Source organism: Miniopterus natalensis, chromosome 7, assembly GCF_054644295.1.
Source record: "Miniopterus natalensis isolate mMinNat1 chromosome 7, mMinNat1.hap1, whole genome shotgun sequence".
NCBI classification, from domain to species: Eukaryota; Metazoa; Chordata; class Mammalia; order Chiroptera; family Miniopteridae; genus Miniopterus; species Miniopterus natalensis.
The window spans coordinates 72,628,470-72,651,822 of NC_142087.1; the positions used below are offsets into that span (position 1 = coordinate 72,628,470).

At 46.4% G+C, this 23,353-nt stretch overlaps 1 protein-coding gene across 2 annotated transcripts in view; it reads left to right on the plus strand.

Annotated features, from left to right (window-relative positions):
• The window catches only part of ABHD12 (abhydrolase domain containing 12, lysophospholipase), a 61,330-nt gene that overhangs the window by 33,997 nt on the left and 3,980 nt on the right, over positions 1–23,353 (plus strand). For both annotated transcript variants that reach the window (XM_087819148.1, XM_087819149.1), the window contains exons 3-10: positions 7,060–7,165; positions 9,552–9,671; positions 12,656–12,686; positions 14,231–14,276; positions 18,398–18,527; positions 19,780–19,817; positions 20,349–20,428; positions 21,529–21,611. In XM_087819148.1, coding sequence (XP_087675274.1) covers positions 7,060–7,165; positions 9,552–9,671; positions 12,656–12,686; positions 14,231–14,276; positions 18,398–18,527; positions 19,780–19,817; positions 20,349–20,428; positions 21,529–21,611 — 634 coding nt within the window. The remainder of the gene's footprint in view (positions 1–7,059; positions 7,166–9,551; positions 9,672–12,655; positions 12,687–14,230; positions 14,277–18,397; positions 18,528–19,779; positions 19,818–20,348; positions 20,429–21,528; positions 21,612–23,353) is intronic.

Genomic DNA, 23,353 nt, shown 5'->3' on the forward strand with positions numbered 1-23,353 from the left:
GGCATTTGTGTACACAGATGAATATTGCATGACAGTGGAGTCTGTCTTTAGCTGAGGTAGGTAAAAATGTTGACAACGTGGAGAGCCTTCTGCTGTCATATTGGAGATGCTTTGTCACTTGTACAATCTAGAAGGTTAACTGTCCTTGGAAAAGATGATCACTTAAAAAAATAATAATTAAGCCCTTTTTCTTTATAAAAATAGATTATTTTATTTTATTTTATTTTTTTTACTTAAAAAAACCTGGCATACTTCGGTTTCTGTGGAATTATATGCTGGCTTTATAGTTGTTATCGTCTCCCTGAGTTATCTTGGACTTTGTGTGTTCCAAAGGTGGGTTTTTATTTTTTATGCTATGTGTTTACTTTTTTGCAAGTGAGAGGAGAAAGGTGCAGAAGCATCAAGCATATGAAATAGAAGTTCTGTGGTTGCTAAGAATAATACTTTTAAGGAGCACCATTTTATACCTACAAGATGAGGCTAAGAGGGCAGGGACTATGTGTGGGTGTTAGAGGTTCAAGGATAGAACATGGTGCTCTATAAATGATGGCCTTCAAATTGGGTATGGATAGCATTTGAACCAGATGAGGTGGTCTCTGTGCATGCTCTTTGGCTATGTTGGTTTGCAAAGAATGGACTTGAACTTATGTGTTTGGGAGCCAGAGGCTAGACAAGTCAGGGCGGTGCTGTGGAGGCAGCAGGGGAGCAAGTAGGAAGGAGGAAGAGCCTGAGGACCAGGGGGAGGATTGACAGGAGATATTGAAATAGTCCATGCATGACTTGCCTGGTCCGTGCTAGGAGATGGGTGGGTGGCGCTGGGGGTGGGTTGTGTCATAGGGCTTCCGAACCCCGTGCCTGTGGTAACACAGGTACTCCCAGCTCTGCATTTGTGTGGGTATACAAGTTTGGGGTGTTAAGTCTGTAGTAGACTTACTGACAGAACCTTGGAAGTCACTGGCTAAAAGGGAATTTCTGCTCTAAAGATTAACAGCAGGAGAAGGAACAGAAATAGTAATGTCAATATTTAATATTTCATAAATGTAAAATAAGTTTTTTATTTGATTTCTTAAAATAACTATAACTTTCTTGCTCCCTGGCCATCTTGGCAGCTGCTCTGGGTTGGGGGCCACCCCATACCTAAGACAGGAAGACAGTGGCCACAAAGTAGACGAAAAAGTCACTTGAGTCAACTTGTTATAAAAAGTGGACAGTACAATCTGGTGTACAAGCAGATTCTGAGGGCGAGCAGACAAGGCAGAGTGGAACTGGTCATCCTCACCAGCACCTGCCCCGCCTTGAGGGAATCTGAGCAGGGCACTGCAGCGCGTTGGCCAAGACTGTCGTCCATCACTCCCGGGCAGGGATACCCACCGGGCACAGGGCGTGGGAAGCACTAAGGAGTATGTACACTGGCTGTTAATCATCCAGGTGATTCTGACATCATTGGAAGCATGCCAGGACAGATGGTGAAAAGGAAACCATGTGAAATTTTACTTTAATAAAACTGGCCAGAGCTTGTTTAAAAAAAATTTTTTTTAACTGTAAAGTACATGTTGTATACTAAGAGGCATTTGACTTTTCTAACAGAAACATGGCTGGACTGCTAGGAGTTTATTATCTCTTAAGTTTTTGTCAGTTGTGAGAAGCTCAAATTTAAAAGGAAACAACCACATACTACGATCAAGGGAGTTTTGTTTTTCTGACGTTAATGCCTCTTAAGTGTCCACAGTCTATCCAACACAGAATTTGAGTTTCCATGTAAACACAAAGCTACAGGGCTGCAGATTTCCTGATGGCAGGCCTTAGAATTGACCTTGGCCACTTTTCCACCTTTGCTGGCCTGCAGGTACCTTGGGCTGGAGACTGTGGCAGTGGGTACGTGTAGTATGCTGCTCTCTGGGTCCTGCCATACAGTGAGGTTCTAGCAAATATTTGAATTGAATTGATTTTTTTCAGATCATTTATTTAGGCTTCTTTAGACACAGCCCACAGATATTGCTATGTTGGTTTCCTAATGAAATTGCAGGATGTTCTACAGGAGCAGAACTTTGAGTTCTCCTATTCCACCCCCCATGGCACAGAAGAGAGGCTTGGGCCATGGGGCTGTCCTGTGGCCCCCCCCCCCCCCCCCCGGAGATGCCTGTCCCTAACTCTTTCTTCCACATGTCTGCTGCATGGAAGCAGGATCATCTACAACGGTGTTTTAAAGGAGATTTTTAGTTAGTTGTCTGTGCTGTCTTCCCCTGCAGAGGAGGTGGAGGTCTCTAACACTGCCCTGTAATGACTTGGCAGTTTCACCTCATGCTACCAGGGTGGTATTTCCCCATTCTTGTCACCTCAAAATGTGAATCATGAGCCTGTGGATTTCCATTTGGATATCAAAGGAAGTGTAACAATCTTTTGGGCCTCAAAATGTGATTAAAGAATATGTTTTTAAGTTCACAGTAAATCTGTTTGAAACCAAATTTATAAATCAGATAAGTAACCTTTAGAAGAAGCTTAGCACTTATGATTTAAGGCATTATTCTACTTTAAATATATTTCCACAAGCAAAAAATACATGATCATTCTAAAACCAAACAAAAGATTAACTGAATAGCAATGAAGAAGAAAATGAAAACCACTCTGAGAAAATTATTAACGTCATTTATTTCCTGCTGGTCTCTTGTCTGTCTTACACATAAACATAAATGTATGTGCTTCTCAATACTCACAGCAGTTCTTTTGCCCTTGGATCTAGAACTGTCTCTTGGCTAAAAAAAATGTTTTTGGTTCAGAGGCCTGCACAGAACTGCTCCTCTCTGCACATTGCCTTGGGCCTTTTTTGGAAATAGGTTACACATATGAATTACGTATTTGGTTTTTGTTGTTGTTTTTGTTAATCCTGCATTGATTTTTAGAGAGAGTGGAAGGGTTTGGGGGGAGAAACAGAAACATCGATGTGAGAGAGATGCATCAATTGATTGCCTCCTGCACACGTGCTCCGACCGGGATCAAACCTGCAACCATCCCGTCGCATGGGCCGATGCTCTAACCACTGAGCAACACCAGACAGGGCAAATAATGTATTTGTTTTTAAAGCAAAAGGCCAGCCAACTCACTTCAATAGTTACCAGGACAACAGTCCTTAAGCCCCTCTTTTTGCTTCCCTGTAGCAGGCCCTGTTAACCTCTGGTAGCTTTCTTTCTATTCCTTTTCTTATGGAAGCCCCTACAGCCTGCATCATGGAGTTATAATTTGATAAAACCCAGAGAGCCCTCCTGGCCCCCCTCTTGTTGGATCTATACATCTTCCAGTGTTTCAGTGTTGCTCCTTGCTCAGTCACTGGGATGAGCTGTAGCCCCAATATTTAAAATCTTCAAGAAGCAGTCAAAAATATCCTTTGCAGCTAAATAGTTTCAGCTTCTCATCCTATCAAATATTTTCCAGATTAGTTTTTAAAAAAGGAAGACAGTAGGTTTTTTCCCCTTCATTCATGTATTGATTCACTGATTATTCATTGAGAACCATTTGTGCAGGATCCTTTCTAAATCATGCTCATTGATCGCTGTGGTTGCTGGTAAATGGTGGATGTGGCCAGATAGTAGATAATGCAAAACAGGAAGGAGGAAAAGCCAGAGACCTGGGTCCCAGCGGCTGGATGAGCCTTGCCGACCCACTGACATAGGATCCTGTGTGTTGGGTTCCTGGGCCGTGCAGTCAAGCTCTTTGTGAGGTGGATCTTGTAACTCCTAGTGGGCAACCTTGCCTACAGGCCATGTGCTCTCTCCCTACTCCAACCCTGTGTATAATGCATGGGCCTGGAGGGTGGGCTCCAGCAGCATCTCAGAGTCATTGGGGCCAAGGTATATGATCACACAGGCGGTCAGAGGGCCCTGTGCCCACCTGTCACTGGCCAGCAGGAGTGAGCTGTGTTCTCACCCAGGCAGATACCTTGACACTTCTCTGGCCAGCCCAGGTCTCCTGTACCCTTTAACCCCATTCCTTTGCTTTGTGGCATTTCTGCACACTTAGACTAGTAGTGGCAAGGAGGTTCCTCTGGCCACTTCTCTCTAGAGTTGTCTGACCCCCAGGAGAACCAGGGGCCTCCCATTAGCTGGAGGGGAGATGCATAACAGCATCTGCTAGACTTGGTGCGTTCACTGCCTCCTTTTTCACAGTTGTTTCTAAAACACAAAAGTGAACTGGAAGACAAGCTTCGTGGAATGAGTTTGTTCTAGAGTAGAATCTGGTTCCCTAGTTCCTAACTTTTTTCTGGGGTTTGAAAGCTCTTGGGATTAGCTGCTGATCTTCATAAATACTTTTTAGGGGCGCATTCCTCTGAGCTCTGGAGTAGTATGTACATACCTTGGCTGCCTTCTCTCCAGACACAGAATCAGTCAAAGCCTGGAGACTGAGCCAGGGGAAGCCAAATGCCCTCAGCTCTTGATGACACCCACTTTCTGTTTGGCACTGGGACTGGATGTATGTAAGTCCAGCCTTAGGAGTAGAATTGATTAAATGAGTGTGGGTGTGAGGTTGACAGTGGGCACTCTATATGGATATTTAGAGTTTTATTGAGGAAGTTATTTCACCTCACACTTGTCAGATAGGAGCTGTCTTATCCAGTTGGAGCCTTCAGCGTCCACAGCACAGAACAAAGTCACAGAAAGGAGACTGCAGGAGTAAGTGCCTTCCCAGGCCTTCTCTCTGGTCAGGAACCTTCTCTGAGTCCCATTGCCAGAGTAAAATCAACTCCATGGCATGGCTACATTTGTTCCTAGGTTATGTAACAAATACAACAAACTGGTGGGCAGGCTTAAAACAACAGAAATTTACTCTCTCCCAGTTCTGGAGGCTGGAAGTCTGAAAGCAAGGTGTTGACAGTGCCATGCTCCCTGAGACTGGCACTCCTTGCCTTTTCCCAGCTTTTGGTGGTGGCCAGCAATCCGTGGTGTTCCTTGGTTTGTAGCTTCGCCACTCCAGTCTTGGCCTCCATTGTCACATGGCTACCTTCTCCGTGTCTTTACATTGTCTTTTTCTGTCGTTATCTCTCTCTCTGTCTCAATTTTCCCTTTTGATAAGGGCAGCAGTTATATTGGATCAGGATCTAGCTAACAAGCTTGATTGCCTCTATAAAGACCCTATTTCCAAATAGATCACATTCTGGGCACTTCAGTGTATCCTTTGGTTGGGGACACAAGCAACCCATAACAGGGCACTTGGGGTCAATGAGGAGTAGCTTTCTCACTTTCTGATTAGTCAAGAGTGTGGGTCGTGGAGTAAGGCTGCCAGAGTACAAATCCTAGTTCTATCCCATGTGAGCTGGTGACTTAACAGAGCTGTAAAACGCTAGTAGTACCAGCCTGTCTCAGGATGGTGTGCAGATTACAAGAGGTGCTGTGGTGATGGCATGAACAACACAGGGCGGGCACAGTAAAAGCACTAGGAAATGTGATGCCACCTCCTTTGATTGCCATTTTTCTTTTGAGAGAAAAAAATAAAGTGTTAAAAATTTATACTGCTTCTTGGGGAACAGATGTGTTAAGAAGCTGGAGGAGGTACGAAAAGCAGCCCTGGTGGGAGGATTTGTCTCCCTACATGGTCTGAAACATTTGCTCAGGGAATTTCTGAGGAAAGAGCATGTGCATATCCCCATATCCTCAGGAATTGGATACTCTTATTTCTTCAGCAAATGTGTACTGAGCTGCAGTGACATTTTAGGAAGTGAGAGCTAGATGTATAGGTTATGTGGTGGGAGAGCATTCGGGCAAAGAGGGACAAAAAGTGCAAAGGCCCTGGAGCAGGAGGTTGATGAGTGCAGCTCAGGAAGGGTTGGCAGATGAGCACACATTGCTTTTTACTACAAAGATGTGTGAGGTTATTTAATGAAACTACTCTCTTCACCAAAGGAAACTAAAGACATACAACTTCCTTACAGATGGTGGGATCAGCTAGAAGTCAGGGCAATACTGCTGTTTGTCACTATGCCCTTTAGGAGGTGCCATTTTATAAAGAGTAAATCTCACCTCAGGGTTTTGGGTTTTTTACTTTTTAACTGAATATATTTTCAAATATGTTCACCACAAGCAATAAAAGTACAATGATACATAAGGGAAAAATTAAGCATCACACACAGTTTGTTAACAGCCTGGCATGTGTTTTTCTATATTTCTTTCCAGCCACACATGGGTGGCATTGATGTTGTTTGCTTCTTTTTACAATAACAATGTGGGATTATGCAGCACACACTGTGATCTTACTCCTTTTTCCCTGCTCCTCACCTGTAATTTGCCAGTTCGTGGATCCAATGAATCTCTTATGGCCCCAGGATTTTCCATAGTCTGGGTACACCACAGAATCCTGCCCTATTGGCAGATCGCTTGTTACATTTAGGGCTCCTGCTCTGTTGCCCACTTGACAGCCCTTAACTCTGGATGGGTTCTGTGAATTCATCTACTTCCCTGTACCCACACCTTATCTTCTGCCATCCTTTCTGCGTTAAGTGACAGTACTAGAAGCTTCATCTCATTTAACTGGTTCATACTCGTGTTCAGTTAGTTGTCAAGTCGTGTGGCCCCAGCTCAAGAACATTGTCTGTTTGTCACCTTTCCCACCATCCCTCCCACCAACTCCCTGGCTCCAACTTTCAGTTCCAGCTTATCTGATCTGCCTCATTGGTCTCCATGTCTCCAGACTCTCTCATGGCCAGGCTGACGCTCAGGTCTCAGGAATCTTTCCTTCCTCAGTTGTGTCTTCTTACACCTTGAACAATCAGTCTTCAGTGTTTCTGTCCCTAATCAGACCTTGCCCTTGTTGGAGGTTCTGAAGATTCACTCAGTGTCCCAGAGCAGGTTTGCCCACAACCATACCTGAGGCTGGAGGGCCCCATGTACCTGGTATTATTGTGTTGGAAAAGACTTGGCACTTTTTTTTTGAGAGCTTCATGAACTCTGCTGTGTGTGTGTGTGTGTGTGTGTGTGTGTGTGTGTGTGTGTGAGAGAGAGAGAGAGAGAGAGAGAGAGAGAGAGAGAGATCCACCCCCACTAATCCTGGTTTTCATCTCTTTGTCCCCCACAGTGAGGGTTCCTTTTTTCATTGACTTGAAAAAACCACAGGATCAAGGTTTGAATCACACCTGTAATTACTACCTCCAACCAGAAGAAGACGTGACCATTGGAGTATGGTGAGTGTCTGGCCAAGTGGCTGTGGGTCGAGGCACCCACTCTGGACTCTCTAGGAGGCAGGAAGGGCCTTGCACAGTGTGGCCAGTGTTGTCCTTGACAGCAGTCTCTAAAACTCGCATGCCATTTTTACCTTCACCCACTTTGTTTCCAAAGCAAAGAGTTCTGCTAACTTTGATCCTAATGGAGCATGATGAGATGGCACCAAACTATTCTGAGGTTTTCAACCAGCTTTGTGAACCAGATTGCTTTTTGTAGAGAGCCTCATTTCCAGGGGAAAAGAAAATGCTAGAAACAAAGAGAATATAAGCACAGAATTGTGAGCACAGGTTTGAGATAAACCATTTCTTTTCAGAGAAAGGAATGTCTACATATTGAAAACAGCTTGATTTCTTTTTACATACAGCACTTTGGTAGTTGGTAATGGTCATCTTTGCTATCTTAGTATTTACTTTTTGTAGCCATAAATTTGAATTCAACTTAAGCTCTGTGGCTTCCTTCTCTTTAGAATATTTTTTTTGTGTGGACAAGTGGGGGTTTTCAAACAACTAAATTAAAATTTACCAACCTTTCTGTGATACTGTGTTGTTTTTTCCCCTCAGAATCACACTGAATCACTGTCCCTTAATCTTGCTGGCGTGTTTTTTCAGTAACCATAAAGTCTCTCCCTGCTGTCTCAGAAAACCACTGTGTATGTGAGAAGCTTCTAAATGAAATGCTGTGAATAGCTTCCCAGTGTGGATTGCGAGGAAGTTCAGGCATTTCTAATAATGGGCCTGGGTAAAGAACATAAAATTAGAAGGGGGATTTTTGTTCTTAGAAGTTGGTGCTGGGACTCTATAGAGTCTTCTGTCATTTCTGATTTGATTTAATCTAGCATTTACTGGCCACTGTGTACACGAGGCACTCTGCTTTTTCATCCAGAGTTGTTGGGTGGGAATTGGTTGGCCCTCCTGCTGGTTAAATGGGGGTTTGTGCTTTGAAGACATGCGGGTTTAGTAAGGACTTCTTTCTCCTGTTGCAGAAGGGGGTTTGTGTTGCTGAAAGCTCTCATAGCAGTTACCCAAGAAAGTTGTATTTAGTGACAACAATGGCGAGTATCTGGGTAGTGATCGCCAGGCTGTGTGCTTGTGGGCACCTGCTGCCTGTCCATGTCTGTGTCTTGTGCTGTTGGGAGGACAGTGTGGGCCCTTTGGGCAGCAGGTACCTCATCAGATCAAAAGCTCCCTGTCTGTGGGCAGAGTTGTCCACCTGCCAGGACAGAGGTGAGCCCCAGGAATAGGTCCCCTTTTCTCTGGCTGGGAGCTTTCTGGGCCTTTGTCAGTAGCCCCAAATTTGAAGTAGGCTGGCTACTGGAAGTGCGTCAGCTCCCAGTACCTTTAAAATATACCTTTTAATTCCATAGGTTTATTCCACAGAAGAGTGATAATTACAGTGGTCAGAACCACCCAAGATTTTATCTCTGGAACTAGTCAAAAAGATCTATTAGAAATGAGATGCTGGAACTTAAGAGCTAGAAAATAAGAAATTGGCCATTTACTATAGGTTTTAAGGATTCTTACTAGTTAATTTAAATAGGTTTTACAGAAGCACCTTATTAATTCAGACTCTCCCCAGTGATTAACAGTATTTGATGTGTCCTGAGTTAAGATTAACTGGAGCATCTCTTTGAAGGAGGGTTTGGCCAGGTAGGCTGAGTCTCCGAGAGCCTGACCAGGTATGGAATGAGTTGGCTGACTTTGTAAGCTCACCCACGCAACAGGGCGGCCTGCAGCTCCTCCTCCTGCAGACATGGCTTTACTCTAAGCTTGCGAGCAGGCTCTGGAATGTGCTGTGCGTTAGAAATGGTACTGTAAGGATGGCCAGGTTTCTAGTGCAGCTCACAAGATCAGTGTTGTGAACCAGCACATGTGACAACATGATACTATCTTAAATACACTGTGAGTTAAATTGTGTACAGCTTAAAAATATGAATACATATGAGGGAAATGCTGTTGTTCATCTAATATTTATTAAGTGCTCATTCTGTGCTTGTCCCAAGGGAAGGCCTGGTGACCCGTCCAGGTGGAATCTTTCCTCACAGAGCTTCCAGTTCCTCCTGGAGAAACAAACAGCTGGCCCCACACTCCTCTTAACTGGTATCTGTGAGCCTCTGTGGCCCGCAGAGGTCCTTTTGCAGGTTAGGAAATCTCCTATTTAAGCATTCAGAAGCTATCCCTACACCTTGGAGCTCTGAGTTCAGTAGTTATTTATTCTGATGATAGGGACAGTTGGCCTCTTATGTCCACCCATTCCCTGATGTCTGCTCAGTGTGACTTTAACTTCACAGTTGTTCCTTCCACAGTCGTCATCATCTGATTGTGCTGTTCCCTCTGCTTCTGTTTCCAGGCACACTGTCCCTGCTGTCTGGTGGAAGACTGCCCAAGGGAAGGACCAGATGTGGTATGAGGATGCTTTGGCTTCCAGTCACCCTGTCATCCTATACCTGCACGGGAACGCAGGCACCCGGTGAGGAAGAAGAGCCCACACTTGTCCCTACGGCGCTGGCTCCTTTGTGAGCGGTAGTGTCCCGGCCCATTCAGGCTTACTGACCCACTGCAGTGAGAGATCAGGCAAAGACAGAGTTGTTTCCCCAGTGGAGAAAACAGAGTGCCTATGGGGCTTGCCAGAAGGGGAGTCTAGGTGAAACGTATGTGAAGCAGTGTTCCCACAGGCTCAGAGCAAGGCAGGGCTGTGTGCAAAGTGGGCCCTGACCTTGTTTCCTGGGGAATCATTGTGTTAAGCAGATGTGGGAAGCTCTGTCCAGAAACCCCTTATCTGAAGCTGACAGTGACTGGAGGAATGGAGGAGGCTGCATCTCTGTCAGAGTGACCCATATCCTTGGCCAGGAGGGGGTGTGTCCTTCCTAATGTAATTTACAGGGCAAACTGTCTGAGGGCCTGTGACTTAGAGAACAAGGTTTCTCAACCAGGAAGGGAGCAGTGGTCCCTCAGGTGTTATGGAGGTGGCAATGCTGTGACTTCAGAGCCACTGCATGCCCTGAGGAAAGTTGTCTCCTGTTCAATAGCAGCATCTGTCAGCCTGAGGACTGCAGGCAGGTTAGCACCCTCTTGCTGGCAGGTATGCCCTGCTGGAGGAGGAGGAACACTTCCTAAAAAGGGCAGCAAGTACTGGGAAGAGACAGGGGTGACACTGAAGGAAGGATAGCCAAAGACAGAGGGAGTCCAGCAAAGAGACCCCAGCTAAGCGTGCACAGACGGGTTCATCCTCTCAGGTGTCCCCACCAACCTATCAGGTTGGGGTGACTTTAATGAGTCCTCTGCTTCCAGCTGTAAGCCAGCAGTGCCAGTGCATCCTGCTGGGCCAGTGATGAAACACAACGGTTCATGGGTCTAGGGCTCATAAAGTCCTTTTCCAGGTTTATTTATCCCAGGTGCTTTTCAAGAGTGACTTTGATGCTAGCTTCAGACTAGCTGGGATTGGAGCCACCACCACCCTTGGTTTAAAGAGGGCTCCTTCCACCCCATATGGTCAGCCTTACTCAGAAGAGTCTCTGTGGGAGAGCTGATGGAGGGTGGGAGGGTGCATTTTCTGAACAAAACACTGCCTGAATCCCTTGGGAGGGTTACTGTTGCTGCAGCTGCCTTAGGTCATGTGAGAGCCAACAAGGAGCTGGCAGGAGGCAGGGCCATCGTCTGGTGCCTTGGCCATGGTGGCGGGCTGAGGTGTGGTCGTTTTATAGGCAGAAGCAGCAAGAAGAACACTGCATCGGCCTTTCTGGAGGGGAAAGCAGGCCACAGTGGGTGTCTGGGCAGGGAGGCTGTGCAGAGGACAGGAAGGAAGTCCAGAAAGCGTGACCCACGAGGATGATTTCTGAGCCAGGGGAATAGAGTGCCTAGCTACTGAATCATGCATGCACTTGGCTATTTGCTTCTGTGTCTGGAATAAGCCACAGAGGGTTTCTCTTCTGCTTTTCGAAGAGCAGGTGGCTACAAACAGCTCTTGTAGCATCTTTCTGTAAAGAGAGAATTTTTAAATTCATTGTGAATAAGGTTCAGGTAAGCAATGCCAGTCACACGGTAAATAAAATCTTCCTGTAACTTCAGGCTTAAAGGAATATTGTGACTTTGAAAGGTTTTCTGCTCCCTCTCACTGCTCCAGAGACTGCCTGTGTTGCAGATCCCGCCCGGCCCTGATCTTTGACCAAATTCATGCTGCTCCCTGAGATTCAGATCTCCAGACTGCTGCCACCCTTGTGTTACGCGCTGAATCCTTCTTTTTGCATAAAGAGTAGGGCCTTTGGGAAATTTAGATAAGAGCCACCATGAACTCTTCCAAAGTTAACTGCAAACATTGTGCAGTATTTCCTCCTGGACTTGAAACTCATTTCTTTGTATTTTTGTTTCTACATTATATTGGTTTCCCCCTTCATCTCATCCTTGTCTCTCCCAAGGACACACCCTCCCCTAACCCTACATACACACCCAAAATGGCCAAAAATTCTCATTATAAAAAAGAAAAACAGCTGAGAAGTCTGGAGAGGGTGAGCCCACCTGCCAGCATGCTTTCTTGTCCTGAGGTGGCCCTGTCCTGAGGCTGTCCTGTTCCCACTTTGTCACAGTAACAACTGACAAACAGTTGGACAGAAAGAAGGGATAGATGGTCCTTGGACAAAAAATACAGACCTGTGAAATAGTTCAGATCAGTGAAAACCTATTCAGCCTCTAATAAAAAGTGCCCACAAAAACTAGTCTGTTGGAGAGTAACTGGGAGACGGCTATCCTCACATACTGTGGGTAAAAGGCAAGGGCTCTCTGAAGGGCTCAGCAGCGATTGTCAAGATTATGATTGCACACCTTCAACTAATAGTTCCTTGTGTAGGAACAAGTCCCAAACATGGGTCACATGTATCTGGCCATGGCAGCAAAACTTAAGTCAGCATCAGGTGGGAAAGAGTCAAATGACCACGAGATGAGCAAAGCGACCATCACTAAAAAGAATGTAGTTGAGTGTGGGCTGTGATTTATTGAGTTAAAAGTGAGAGGTAGAGAGGTACCTATGGTAGTAGATCTGTGTGGGTGTTTCTCTGCAAGTAAAGAAGTGCCTTTGTCTATATGTGGTCCCTGGGCAATAGGAGACTGAAGGAGGGGCTGGATGCTGAGGCAGGAGTGGGTGAGTCTGCTGTGTATCCTCTTGCGTCTTTTGGATTTTGTACTGAACATATGAATTACCTAGTCAAAAATAAAAATAAAATAATTAACAAATATCTCCAAAGCACTAAGACTATCCCTTGCTTGGCACAGTACTGCTAGAGGCAAGCTCGGGGCTACTTAGGGTATCCCAAGGAGGAGATTACCTGTCCACCATTGACCTCTCCCCATATGGTTTGGGGGACCAAGTCCTTAAGGGCCCAGATGCTCCAGACCCTGGGCCTGCCTCTTTGAGAAGATGCACTAACACCTGTTCTTGTTTCCTTCTCCCTGACACTCCAGAGGAGGAGACCACCGAGTGGAGCTTTACAAGGTAGGTGAGGATGACACAGTATGTGGCGGAGAGAGCAGTATCCACACGGTCTGTGATGGGCTGAGCAGTGTCTACACAGTGCATGACTGAGGGAGCAGTGTCCAGACAGTGTCTACAGGGTCTGTGACGGAGCGGGCATTGCTCGAGTGTTGTTCCTGTCTGTTCTTTCCAGGTGGCATGAATAGAAGGGAGTCCCCTAATAATTTTGATTGTTAATCATGGTGGTCTTTCCAGCACTGCCTCTGTGGATGACCCCACCATGGAGTGCTTCCTATAATGCTGCCTCCAGGAGTAGTTTCCAAAATCAGGATAAATGCACCTTCTGGATCTTATGCCAGATGTTGGCTGATTACATGAAAGCTGTTTGAAATTGTAAGTATGTTACATATAAAAGGAATAGAGAGGACAGAGGGGCCGGGGAGCTATACTTTACTCCCAACTTGCAGGCTCAGGAATTGGGCCAGCACAGAAGTTTCTCACCTCCACAGGAAGTGCTGGTGGCACTTAATTTGACTTCAGGCCCATTGAGTGGAAGCCCAGCAGGTCTCCCCAGACAAGGGGGGCTACTGCAGGCAAGCTTGTAGACGTTCCCTTCTACTTAGTCTTTATCTTCGTCAGGTGTTGGGTCTAGAAGCCTGAAGCGTGCAGTTGCTCCCAGTGTCCGGGCTTACCGTGCCCATCTCCCTCATCCTCCTCTCGGAGGGGCATCTGCATTCGCTGCAGGACAGAGAGGGGCGTAAGCAGATGTGTGGGAACATTGGTACTGTGCGGGCACTGCTCTGTCCACCATATACCGGGTGGACTGCTCTGGGCTGTGGAGCATTTGTTTCCCTGTGTGGATTGGATCAAGTCAGGAAAGGGATGCTTGGAAAACTGTAGGTCCTATTTTGAGGTTTCTGTTCATGGAATGGTTCACATCAGGAACAGGTGTGGCTCTGGAGACTGTAGGATCCACGTGAGGCTGGGAGCTAGAAGGACACACTGCAGGCTGCCCTGGGGCAGCCTAAGGAGAAAGGAGCAAAGGCCCAGTGGTGACTTTGGGTGACTTGGTGGCTGGCGGCTTCCACATGACTCTGGGCACACCTGAGCCACCCTCGGGGGTGGAGGGTGGTTAGGAAGGAGGGTGCAATAGGGATCTAATGAGAGAAATCACTCAGTCTAGAGGGTTTTTTAGTGACAGAAAAGATTCAATGAAAGCTTAAAATCTGAGATATGCTAGGTTGCAGGTGGAGTTCCTCCTCCTGGGTTGCGGGATGGTCAAAAACCCTGTCGTGAGCCCCTGAATGCAGAAGTGTAGGTGTCTCTCTGAGCCAAGGGAGAGGCTTCTTGCTCACATTGCTGAGGTGGAGGGTATCAGTGTTGGCATTGGGGTTTTAAAAGATCCTACCAGGATTGGGACAACATGATGACAAATCTTTATTATAAAGTTTCCGTTGTGTGCAGGTCATAGAGATAGAAATCATGATGAGTTTCGTAAGGGGCAAGTTACCCTCTGTCCAGGATATATGGATTTTTTGCCCAGATGTTTACTTTTCCCTTTACAGGTGCTGAGTTCCCTTGGTTACCACGTGGTCACCTTTGACTACAGAGGTGAGAGTTCTTTTCAAATTGCATCCCCTGGCCCTCCCACTTCCTCCTGTTACCAGACAGGGGACCTGACTCTTGGTGGTTCTTCCTGTTGGTAGTATGTGGGTTCTTCGTGCAGGAAAAATTTCACAACATAAGTCCAAGTGAATTTTAGAGGATGTTTATTAAAGCTGGGGACAGTGAAACAAGAAAGAGCTGGGGAAATGAGCCTAGGATGGCCTACTTTGGCTCACTAAGAAGTCAGAAAAAGGGGCTTTGGGGACATGTTAAGGGGGTTTGCCTGGGATGAACTACCACTTCCCATTGCTGCCCTGGTTGCAAGCCTCGTGGGGTTCCTTAGAGTTTAGGAGATGCACGCCTGTGGGGAAAGGAAAGGGGGGAGGGAAAGGCTTGGGCATGCTCCTGGGAGAGGGCATGCTGGGATCTTCGTTTTGAGGGGTTTTAAAATCTGGGTGTTTAGGGGAGGATCTCAATAGAATATTCATCAGCTGTATGCAGACTTTACAAAATGAGATTTATGCCCTAGCCAGATAGAAGGGTCCCAGGTTCGATTCTGGCCAAGGGTGTGTACCTTGGTTGCAGGCTTGATCCCTGGCCCTAATCAGTGTGTGAGCTGGAAGCAACCAATCGATGTGTCTCTCTCACATCAATGTCCACCCCCAACCCCCCCCCACCACCACCAAAAGCAATGGAAAAAATATCCTCGGGTGAGGTTTAAAAAAAAAAATCTATTCTCTTAACTTTGTCCTTCGATGTGGTCGGCAAAGGGCACTAATTGGATTTCTGCTATCTGCCAGAGTAGGGTGATTTAAGCTAATTACCCTCTGATTGGAGAGGAGAAGTGCAAACCATTTACTCTCAAGTACTAGGTGGTTGCAGACTGCCTGGCATCTAGATTTTCTAGATGGCTGCAAACTGCTGTTTAACTATCTCAGTTTCCCTATTCTGCTTGTCCTGGCTTACTAGCTGGTCTCACTCCAGCTAATGTTTGATGTGCAGCTAGCAGGTTCCTGACCTGTAGTAACTGTGTGTGAAGGTAGGAGGAGGACGACAGGTTCTTCAATGAGTGCCCTGCATACAGAAGCCAGGGGCGTATCTCTTGTAGAGAGGTACTGGTGCCTGGAACCCTAGCACATGCCCTCTGTGAGCAACATTTTAAATGCGGAAGATTCTAGCTCTTTTCTTTATTGGACTCAAGACTCTGCAGCTGGATATCAGATACATTTTATACTCAGGAGAGCTTGTCTTATTGAAGTTATGAAAACAGGAAAAAAAACTACTATGAGAGAAGAAAGATTCTTGTTCTTGCCCCCTCAGAATTTCTTCTTTCTTGACTAAATCAGAGGGCTTGCCAATGAAGAGATCAAGAACCCACAGTTTGATATAAGCTAAGAACATTCTACCTCAATGAGCCAGGAAAATACTTTGTATTAGTAGTGAGCAGCTGTGTGAGAAGTGTATGCCTCCCCATGCCTCATTTAGAGAAAGTAAAGGGCTGAAGGCTACCTGGCTGACTTACCTTGACCTTCTTCAAGGGCACTGTTGTCCATCTCCTCAGAACAAAGATATGGGTGTTGTGTTAGTTTCTTGTTGGTGTAACAAACTACCACAAACTTACTGTCTTAGAATCGCACAAATGTATTACCTTGCAGTTCTGGAGATCAGAAGTCCAAAGTCCTTAGATTCTGGGCTAAAAATCAAGGTGTTGACAGGGCTGGTTCCTTTAGAAGGTTCTGTGGGAGAATCTGGTTTCTTGCCTTTTCCAGCTACTCACTGCCCTCATTCCTTGACTATTGGCCCCTTGTATCTGCATTACTCTGAACCTGACTTTTGGGGTCTGTGAAACTGGACACGCTGGGTCTGGGCTGCCTGTCACTACTTCAGCCAGTTAAGCAGAGACAAGGTTGACTCATATATGAGCATTTATTCCAACATTGCCAGCAAAATGGGAAAACAGAGGGATTTGTTCACATAAAATCTGCTCTGTCTCTCCTTACTAGCTGGCTGATTATATAGGAATAAGGAAGAAAGGTTGCATGCAAGAGGGAGGGGGGTGGTGGCGGGAGGATGGCTATAGGGTCTGTGGTCCGTGTGTCTCCTTCCAGGATCTTGAAGTCTCATAACAAAGTAATTTTCATTGGTGTTAAAACCCAATTTTACCTGTTCCTGGGACCTGAGAATGGTCAGCATTCCTGAGCCAAACTCCCAGAAGGGGTCAGGCTTTAGACACAGCAACCAAATCAAAGTGCATCCTGTCCTTTGTTCTCAAAGTGCATTTTCTTTTCTGAGCAATAGACCCATCCAGGCCCCAGGGTGTCTCTTTATCTTTTTACTGCTGTTTTTCTTCCTGCAGCACATCCTCCAGTTTCCCAGGGTCTGTAAGAAAACCTCTTATCTATAGTTAGGTGAATAATCATTAAACAGCTATAGTCCTGTTCCTATTAGGTGCCCTCCCCCTTTCATAGTCACGGTCAACAGCATGATCAGCTTCTCTGCCCCCAACATCTTGGGTCGTTTTCTGGTTATTTTTTACCTTTTTATTTTTATTTTTTTTAAAATATATCTTTATTGATTTCAGAGAGAGAAAGGGAGAGGGAGAGAGAGGGATAGGAACATCAATGATGAGTCATTGATTGACTGTGAGCCCGCAACCTGGGCATGTGCCCTGACCAGAAATTGAACCCCGATTGCCTGGATCCTATTCGATGCTCAACCGCTGAGCCACGCCTGGCCGGGCCCTTTTTCTTTTTTGTTATCTAAGGTGATTTAAACCACCTTCTTTTAGATATCTTTGGTTGGGCAGGATAGATCTTGTGATTTATTACCTGGCTGTTAATTGCTCAGCCATTCTGGCCTTCTGTCCAGCCATTTGTCTCAGTTTCCTCATTCCACTTTCCAGGGAGTTTTCCTAGTTTCTTGCTAACCTGCCTCACTCCCACATAACAACATGCTCACAGGTTCCAGGGATCAGGTTGAGGCTGTGGACCTCTTTGGGGCCATTATTCTGCCTACCACAGGAACCGCTCTTCCGTGGAGGACCCGTCAGTCAGGTAGAAAGTTAGGGTTGGGGAAAACTCTGAAATGAGGATCTGGAAAGTGGTTCTCCCATTCATCTGTTTCTCCATGCTAAAAAGGGCTTTCTGTTCCTGCTCTACTCTGTAGCCCTCAGGATAATGAGAAATGCCAGCCGCCTTCCTACTTTTCCACCCTGTGCTTCTACCAAGAAATGAAATCTAGTATACCAATACTTATTGAGTCTCTTCATTTCTAAGCCCTACAAGAGAGAACGTTCCACTTACAAGTGTCTCTCCCTATCCCTGCCTCCCGCTTGTGCCCTGAGCCTCTGTCTTATTTTGTCTCTCACATGATTTCTTTCCTAATCTGGTGTCTGGGATGTCCAGGGGAGGTGGCTTATTGTGCCCACTTATTCTGTGGGTTTTTGCTTATGCAGCAGAATCTGGTCTTTCTGAACCTTATGATACTTTCAGATCATTTGATGATGACTCACTGCTGAGCTGGTAGAAATGACAAGGGCACTTTACTTTTCCTGGAGCCTGGGTGGAAGGGCCCTTGGGTAGGACCCAAAGTGGAGACAGACATGTTTGGCTTTTCTCTCTTAGCAGACAAGATGCTTGGAGCCTTTGCCTCTCTACAGAGTTGCCTAGAGCCTGGAATTCCCCCACCTACCCTGTCACCACCTGTTTCTCAGAGCCTCTCCTCCTGAGTCCCTTGCCCATTCATTGCTGGGCCATGGATTCTGGATTGGGCAGGCTGGGCTTTCATTGGCCCCTCATCCTGGGCCAGCCACCAGCAAGCCCCCAGCGTTGGTGGAGGTTGATGTCCCAGCAGGACCACGCCCTTCTGCATTGCTGCTTATCAGAACTCGGTTGTGACAGCCTTTGGGTTCAGGGGATGTAATTGGGTAAGGAGGTGGGAGAAGTAGGAACAGGCTTGTCCAGACAACCTGCATGTGGAGCTATGGGTGGTGATGGTGGTGACATCAGAGATTTGTTTTGCCCCTAATTGCCTGGGCCTGCCTGTTAAGAAAGAGGAGGGTTGGACCTGCCCTCAAGAGGTTCAGTGAACTGGGTTTGACTTCCTTCTCTTCTGCTTCTCTCCACCAGGTTGGGGTGACTCTATAGGCACCCCGTCAGAACGGGGCATGACCTATGACGCACTTCATGTTTTTGACTGGATCAAAGCAAGAAGTGGAGACAACCCCGTGTATATTTGGGGCCACTCCCTAGGCACTGGGTAAGAGTTCCCAGCATGACATGGCCTTTGGGGGAGCATGTCTTCATGGGGCAAATTTCCACTCCCTGAGGGTACCCTGGTGGCCTGTGGATCCTGTGGCACCATTAGTTCCAACAAGCCTTGTCTCTTGTCCACATGTAGGGCAGGGGATGAAGTGCCACAAGAGACCACAAGGGTTTGAACTAGTTTAACTCCTCAATCCAAGAAGTGACTCGAGACACACATGGGCAGTTGTAGGGTGGTCTCCTCTCCTCAGAGAGGATGGGCAGGCTCTCCCCAGTCCAAGTTTCTGCCCTTGGGGAGACAGAGCAGAGAAGACTAGGTGGGGTTCAAGCTTCAGACGTACCTGGGCTCCGTATCCCCTGGTGTTGGACTGCATGTGCTGGCCAGCAAGCCCCAATCCAGGGCTCTGATCACTGCAAGCCAGGGGAGTTGGGCCACATAGGCCATACTTGGCTTACCAGAGAACTCGGGGGAGGCAGTAGTACCAAGACAGGAAGCACTTTAACATTCCGTTTGGGGTCACCTAAATTGTTTCTGCTGATGTGAGGTTCAGTGTGTTTTTGAAAGTTGGCAGCTTTGTCTTTTCTTGCTGCCTTTCTTTCCAGTGCAGTGGCTGCGACACCATTCTCAAGTTGCTGCTTACCTTGGATAGCGTGCTGCATTTGGGCTGGGTCCTGCAAGCTGGGCATTAGTCTAGGACAGGGCGTCCTGGCTTGTCCTCATGGGGACAACAGCCCGTGTGCCCTCAGAGAAGTGCCCAGGTGTGGGGAGGAGGAGAGCAGGCCATCCTGCCATGGTTGTCTGCAAAGGACCTGCCCAGTGTGGTCTTGGGACAACAAGAAGCCCCCAGAACTGTGCAGGTAGACGACAGCCTCCTCTTAGCTGATTGGGCGGCCCTGTTCCCTGCTGGCCCTGTCTCAGCAGCACTCACCCCGACCAGGTGTGAGCCAAGGGGCAGTGGTGCCGCGCAGCCTGAAGGATGCTGTTCCTGGTGAGGCTACAGAACATGCCTTGGAGACATGAAGGGTGGTTGTCATCACCATCCTTGTCAGAGGGGTTGGCTGATGGCTGGGGCAGCTGGACCCACCCATAGTCATGGAGCGTTTTTGTCCCCCCACCCCCTTCCCTATAACACTACCAATTGCTTCACAGACCCCACGGCTTCTCTGGTCACTTTCTAGTATTAGAACAGTCTCGTGTAAAACAATTTTTGTCAAAATTCAACTAAATTGGTTTTTTGTCTTTTCAGAGTGGCAACAAATCTGGTACGGCGCCTCTGTGAGCGAGGTAAGGGCTTATGTGTGTGGGTACAGGCTCCTCCTGGTCCTGGGGCTCCCTCAGGGCAGGCAGAGTGTTTGGGCGCTGGCTGTGTTCCAGGCCCTGCTGTGAGTTCTTGTGAAGTGGGTGCTTGTCCAGGCAACATGGTGACTGTGCTCCGAGTCCTCATGGAGCCCTTTGAGCTGGGTATTGAGGCCAGGACCTGGGCAGACCCTCAGCTGACCTAAGCCTGCATCCACCATGGATTCTTGAGCAGCTAGTGCAGCTTCACCAGGAACTGGGCTCCAAATAAGCAGCTTTAGCAGATACAGTTCTCAGGAGTGACACAAGGCCACCAGAGGAGGTCCTCTGTGTGGGTGCTTCTTGCATGCCAATTGTGTGGGCAGGCCTGAGGGGGTGCTGGCCAGGTTAATACCCTAGGTTCCACTGTCTTTTCTGGGGGAGCCACCCTCCCACGGGCCCTCCTGGGGGCTATGGAACTTGTGTTTTGTCTGGGCTTCTTGCCTATCTCACAGTTTCCTGTTTATATTACTAATCTAGAGACGCCTCCAGATGCCCTTATATTGGAATCTCCATTCACTAATATCCGAGAAGAAGCCAAGAGCCATCCGTTTTCAGTGGCAAGTACAGATCTTATTAAATATTGACTGACTTCCATTATTAAAATAATTACGATAAAGTGACTATAGTAAGTATAAAATAAAACAGTAATCATAATTATTTAAATATTAAAATGTGTACAGATTTATTAAAAATTAATTCTTGTTTAGTTCTGGGCATTGTCCTACTCCAGAGCTGCCCAGGAAGTTTATAATGTCACAGCCAGGTAGGACGGCTTCACAGCTGGGTCATTTAGGGCAGCAGGACTGACAGGAAGCCTTGCCCCTGTGGCATGGTTTGCCCATCCGGCACCATTGCCCCATTGGGCTTAGCACAGGCTGGGTGCTGTTACCCCAGCTGTTTCCCCAGGGGTGAGCTGGTAGGTACCCTCACTGGCTGCCCCCACAGACAGCGCTCAGCAGCCAGGCTCGCGCCATTGTATCTTGGGGGGAAGCCTGGCTCACTGGGGCCTCTCTGTGGCCTGTTACTTCTTCCTCTGTCCCACTGCTCCCTAGTGAGCTGCTTTCTGTGTCAGCCCACCTGACCTCACGTAGCTCTGTTGCAGACCAAGGGTCCTCTTTAGTCTTTTTTGATGTTGCTTTTCTCCTAAGTTGTATGGGCTCTCATTTTCCTTGGGGTGGCAGCCCTGATGTCTGTGGGACGTCTGATCTATAGGCTGCTGCTCTGAGGTGTAGGAACCCCGTTTGCGGAGAGTTCTTGCTGCATCCGGTCTGAGGTCCTCTTGAGCAGGGAGTCTGTGGTCAAGGCATAGAGGGGCACGGGCACCCCAATGGTAGGGCTGCAGGTCTATGGTAGGGCTGCAGGTCAATATTCTAGGAAGCAGGGGTGTCCCCTGAGCACTCAGTGTCCTCTGTCTGAACCCTTGACCTTGGCCTTCTGTGTGGATATTTTGTTGGTTGATTGATTTTAGAGAGAGGAAGGGGGGAGACAGAGAAACATCAGTCAGTTGCCTCCCGACGCACCCTGACTGGGGATGGAACCCACAGTGTGGATATGTATCCTGACCAGGAATCAAACCCCCCTCTTATGGTGTGTGGATCACACTTCATCCAGCTGAGCCAGTTAACTCTTCCACACATTGTTTTCATGTTTCCTTCAGATATATCGGTACTTCCCCGGGTTTGACTGGTTCTTCCTCGATCCCATTACAAGCAATGGAATTAAGTTTGCAAATGATGAAAAGTGAGTACTGTGGTAGGGCAAGCAGAGTACTTTGTCTATATGGCTTTTATTTGAAAGTATTTTGGCAAAACCAGAATTCCTGAATAGGTGTTAAAGCATAATAGTAACTTATTCAAAACATGACTTTTCCTCAGCCATTTGGTGGATGTTGGTTATGAAAAGATGTTACAAAATTTATTATTAAAAATATTTCTATTAGCTAAACCAAAAGTAAATATTCTAGTTAAGGACTTATTCTTTGAGTAATGTTCATATTCTTTTGACATTGTCTTTTTGATATCTTTACTTCATGTGTTTTAACTTTTTAAAAAAAAAAAAAAGAAAAAGTCTTTAAATATTCAAATGATATTTAAAAATTATATTTTGAAACAAAATATTGAAAAATAGCATATTTTCCCCCTCAAATGTTTTGGTTTTAAAAATAAAAATAAAACAAACTAAAATTTGATCAAATATTATAAGCAAAATACCTGCTTTGTTTGTAAATACTGTGGGGGTTTTTTTGGAACTTAAGAATTATCTGAATACACTGGGTGTTTTCTAAATAACAACAGCAATGAGTGCTGCCCTCCTCTGCAAGTTGCCTCTGGCCCTGACCCCCAGCTGAGTGGTGGCAGCTGTGGGGTCCAGCAGCACTTCACCCTCACAGGGCCCAGCACTCACCCACTGGAATTCAGGAGCCCCCTCTTGGTGTTGCCAAATTCTTGGCAAGGTGAAGCATATGAGCTAGGCCTCTTCCAGAGCACGTAGAGGTAAGACAAACTGCTTACAGTGGAAAATCTGAAAAGTAGACAGTTCAAAGTTTGACTCACACACCAGAAACACTCCACCCTGGAAGTGGAATGAGGCAAGAGTGTTTGTGCATGTGTGCCACTAGCAGAAACAGACTGCCAGATGGTCTGGGCACCTGTGGGGTGACAAGTCCCATCCCAGGTTCTGCCAGGTGCCAGGCTTGTCCTGGCACTGGCCTCATGGAGCCCCCAGGTCAGTAATCAGTATGGAATCGCCAAGACCAGGTGGGTGTCATGTCCACCAGCTCACCGTGAGACCCCTGTGAGGCAGCCAAGAGACACTCAGCCTATTATGTGGTTTGCTGAAGGGTTTGAATTAAGTGAACCTATTGAAAATGTTCATTTACTTGTAAACATTCATGAGTGACCTTATGTTATCTACACTAAAGAAAAATTAGGGGGTATAGGTACTTTTACCAATAGATTCCTAGTAACTTTCATTTGCAGTAAGTTTCTTGGCCCACCTAAAATATTCAGTTTGTAAATATTGTTAACTTTTAAAAAATGTCTACTGGCAAAAATAATTTTCACTTTTCAGAAAATATGCAGGAGCCAGATTTGGTAATCTCTCGATTTGATTGATATCTATCTAGAATAGATGTTGATAGAAACATCTAAGAAATCAACTTTTAGTTCTCTAATAAAAAGAAGCCCAGCAATTTTGATTGAAATGACACTATATAAATTTTCATTTGAGTTTCTCAATTGTATCTAGTTACATAGCAGTTTAGAAACTTTTCTGAGACTGACTTTATCAGTAATCTGACAAAGATTAAATCCATGTGTATATGGTTATACATTTTTATTTTATTGAACTAGCCCAGGACCATTTCAGTGATGGAAATTGTGTGCCCTCTGGTTTAGATGAAACAGTCCTGGACTTCTCAGAAATCTTTTTTTTTTTTTTTAAATATATCTTTATTGATTTCAGAGAGAGGAAGGGAGAGGGAG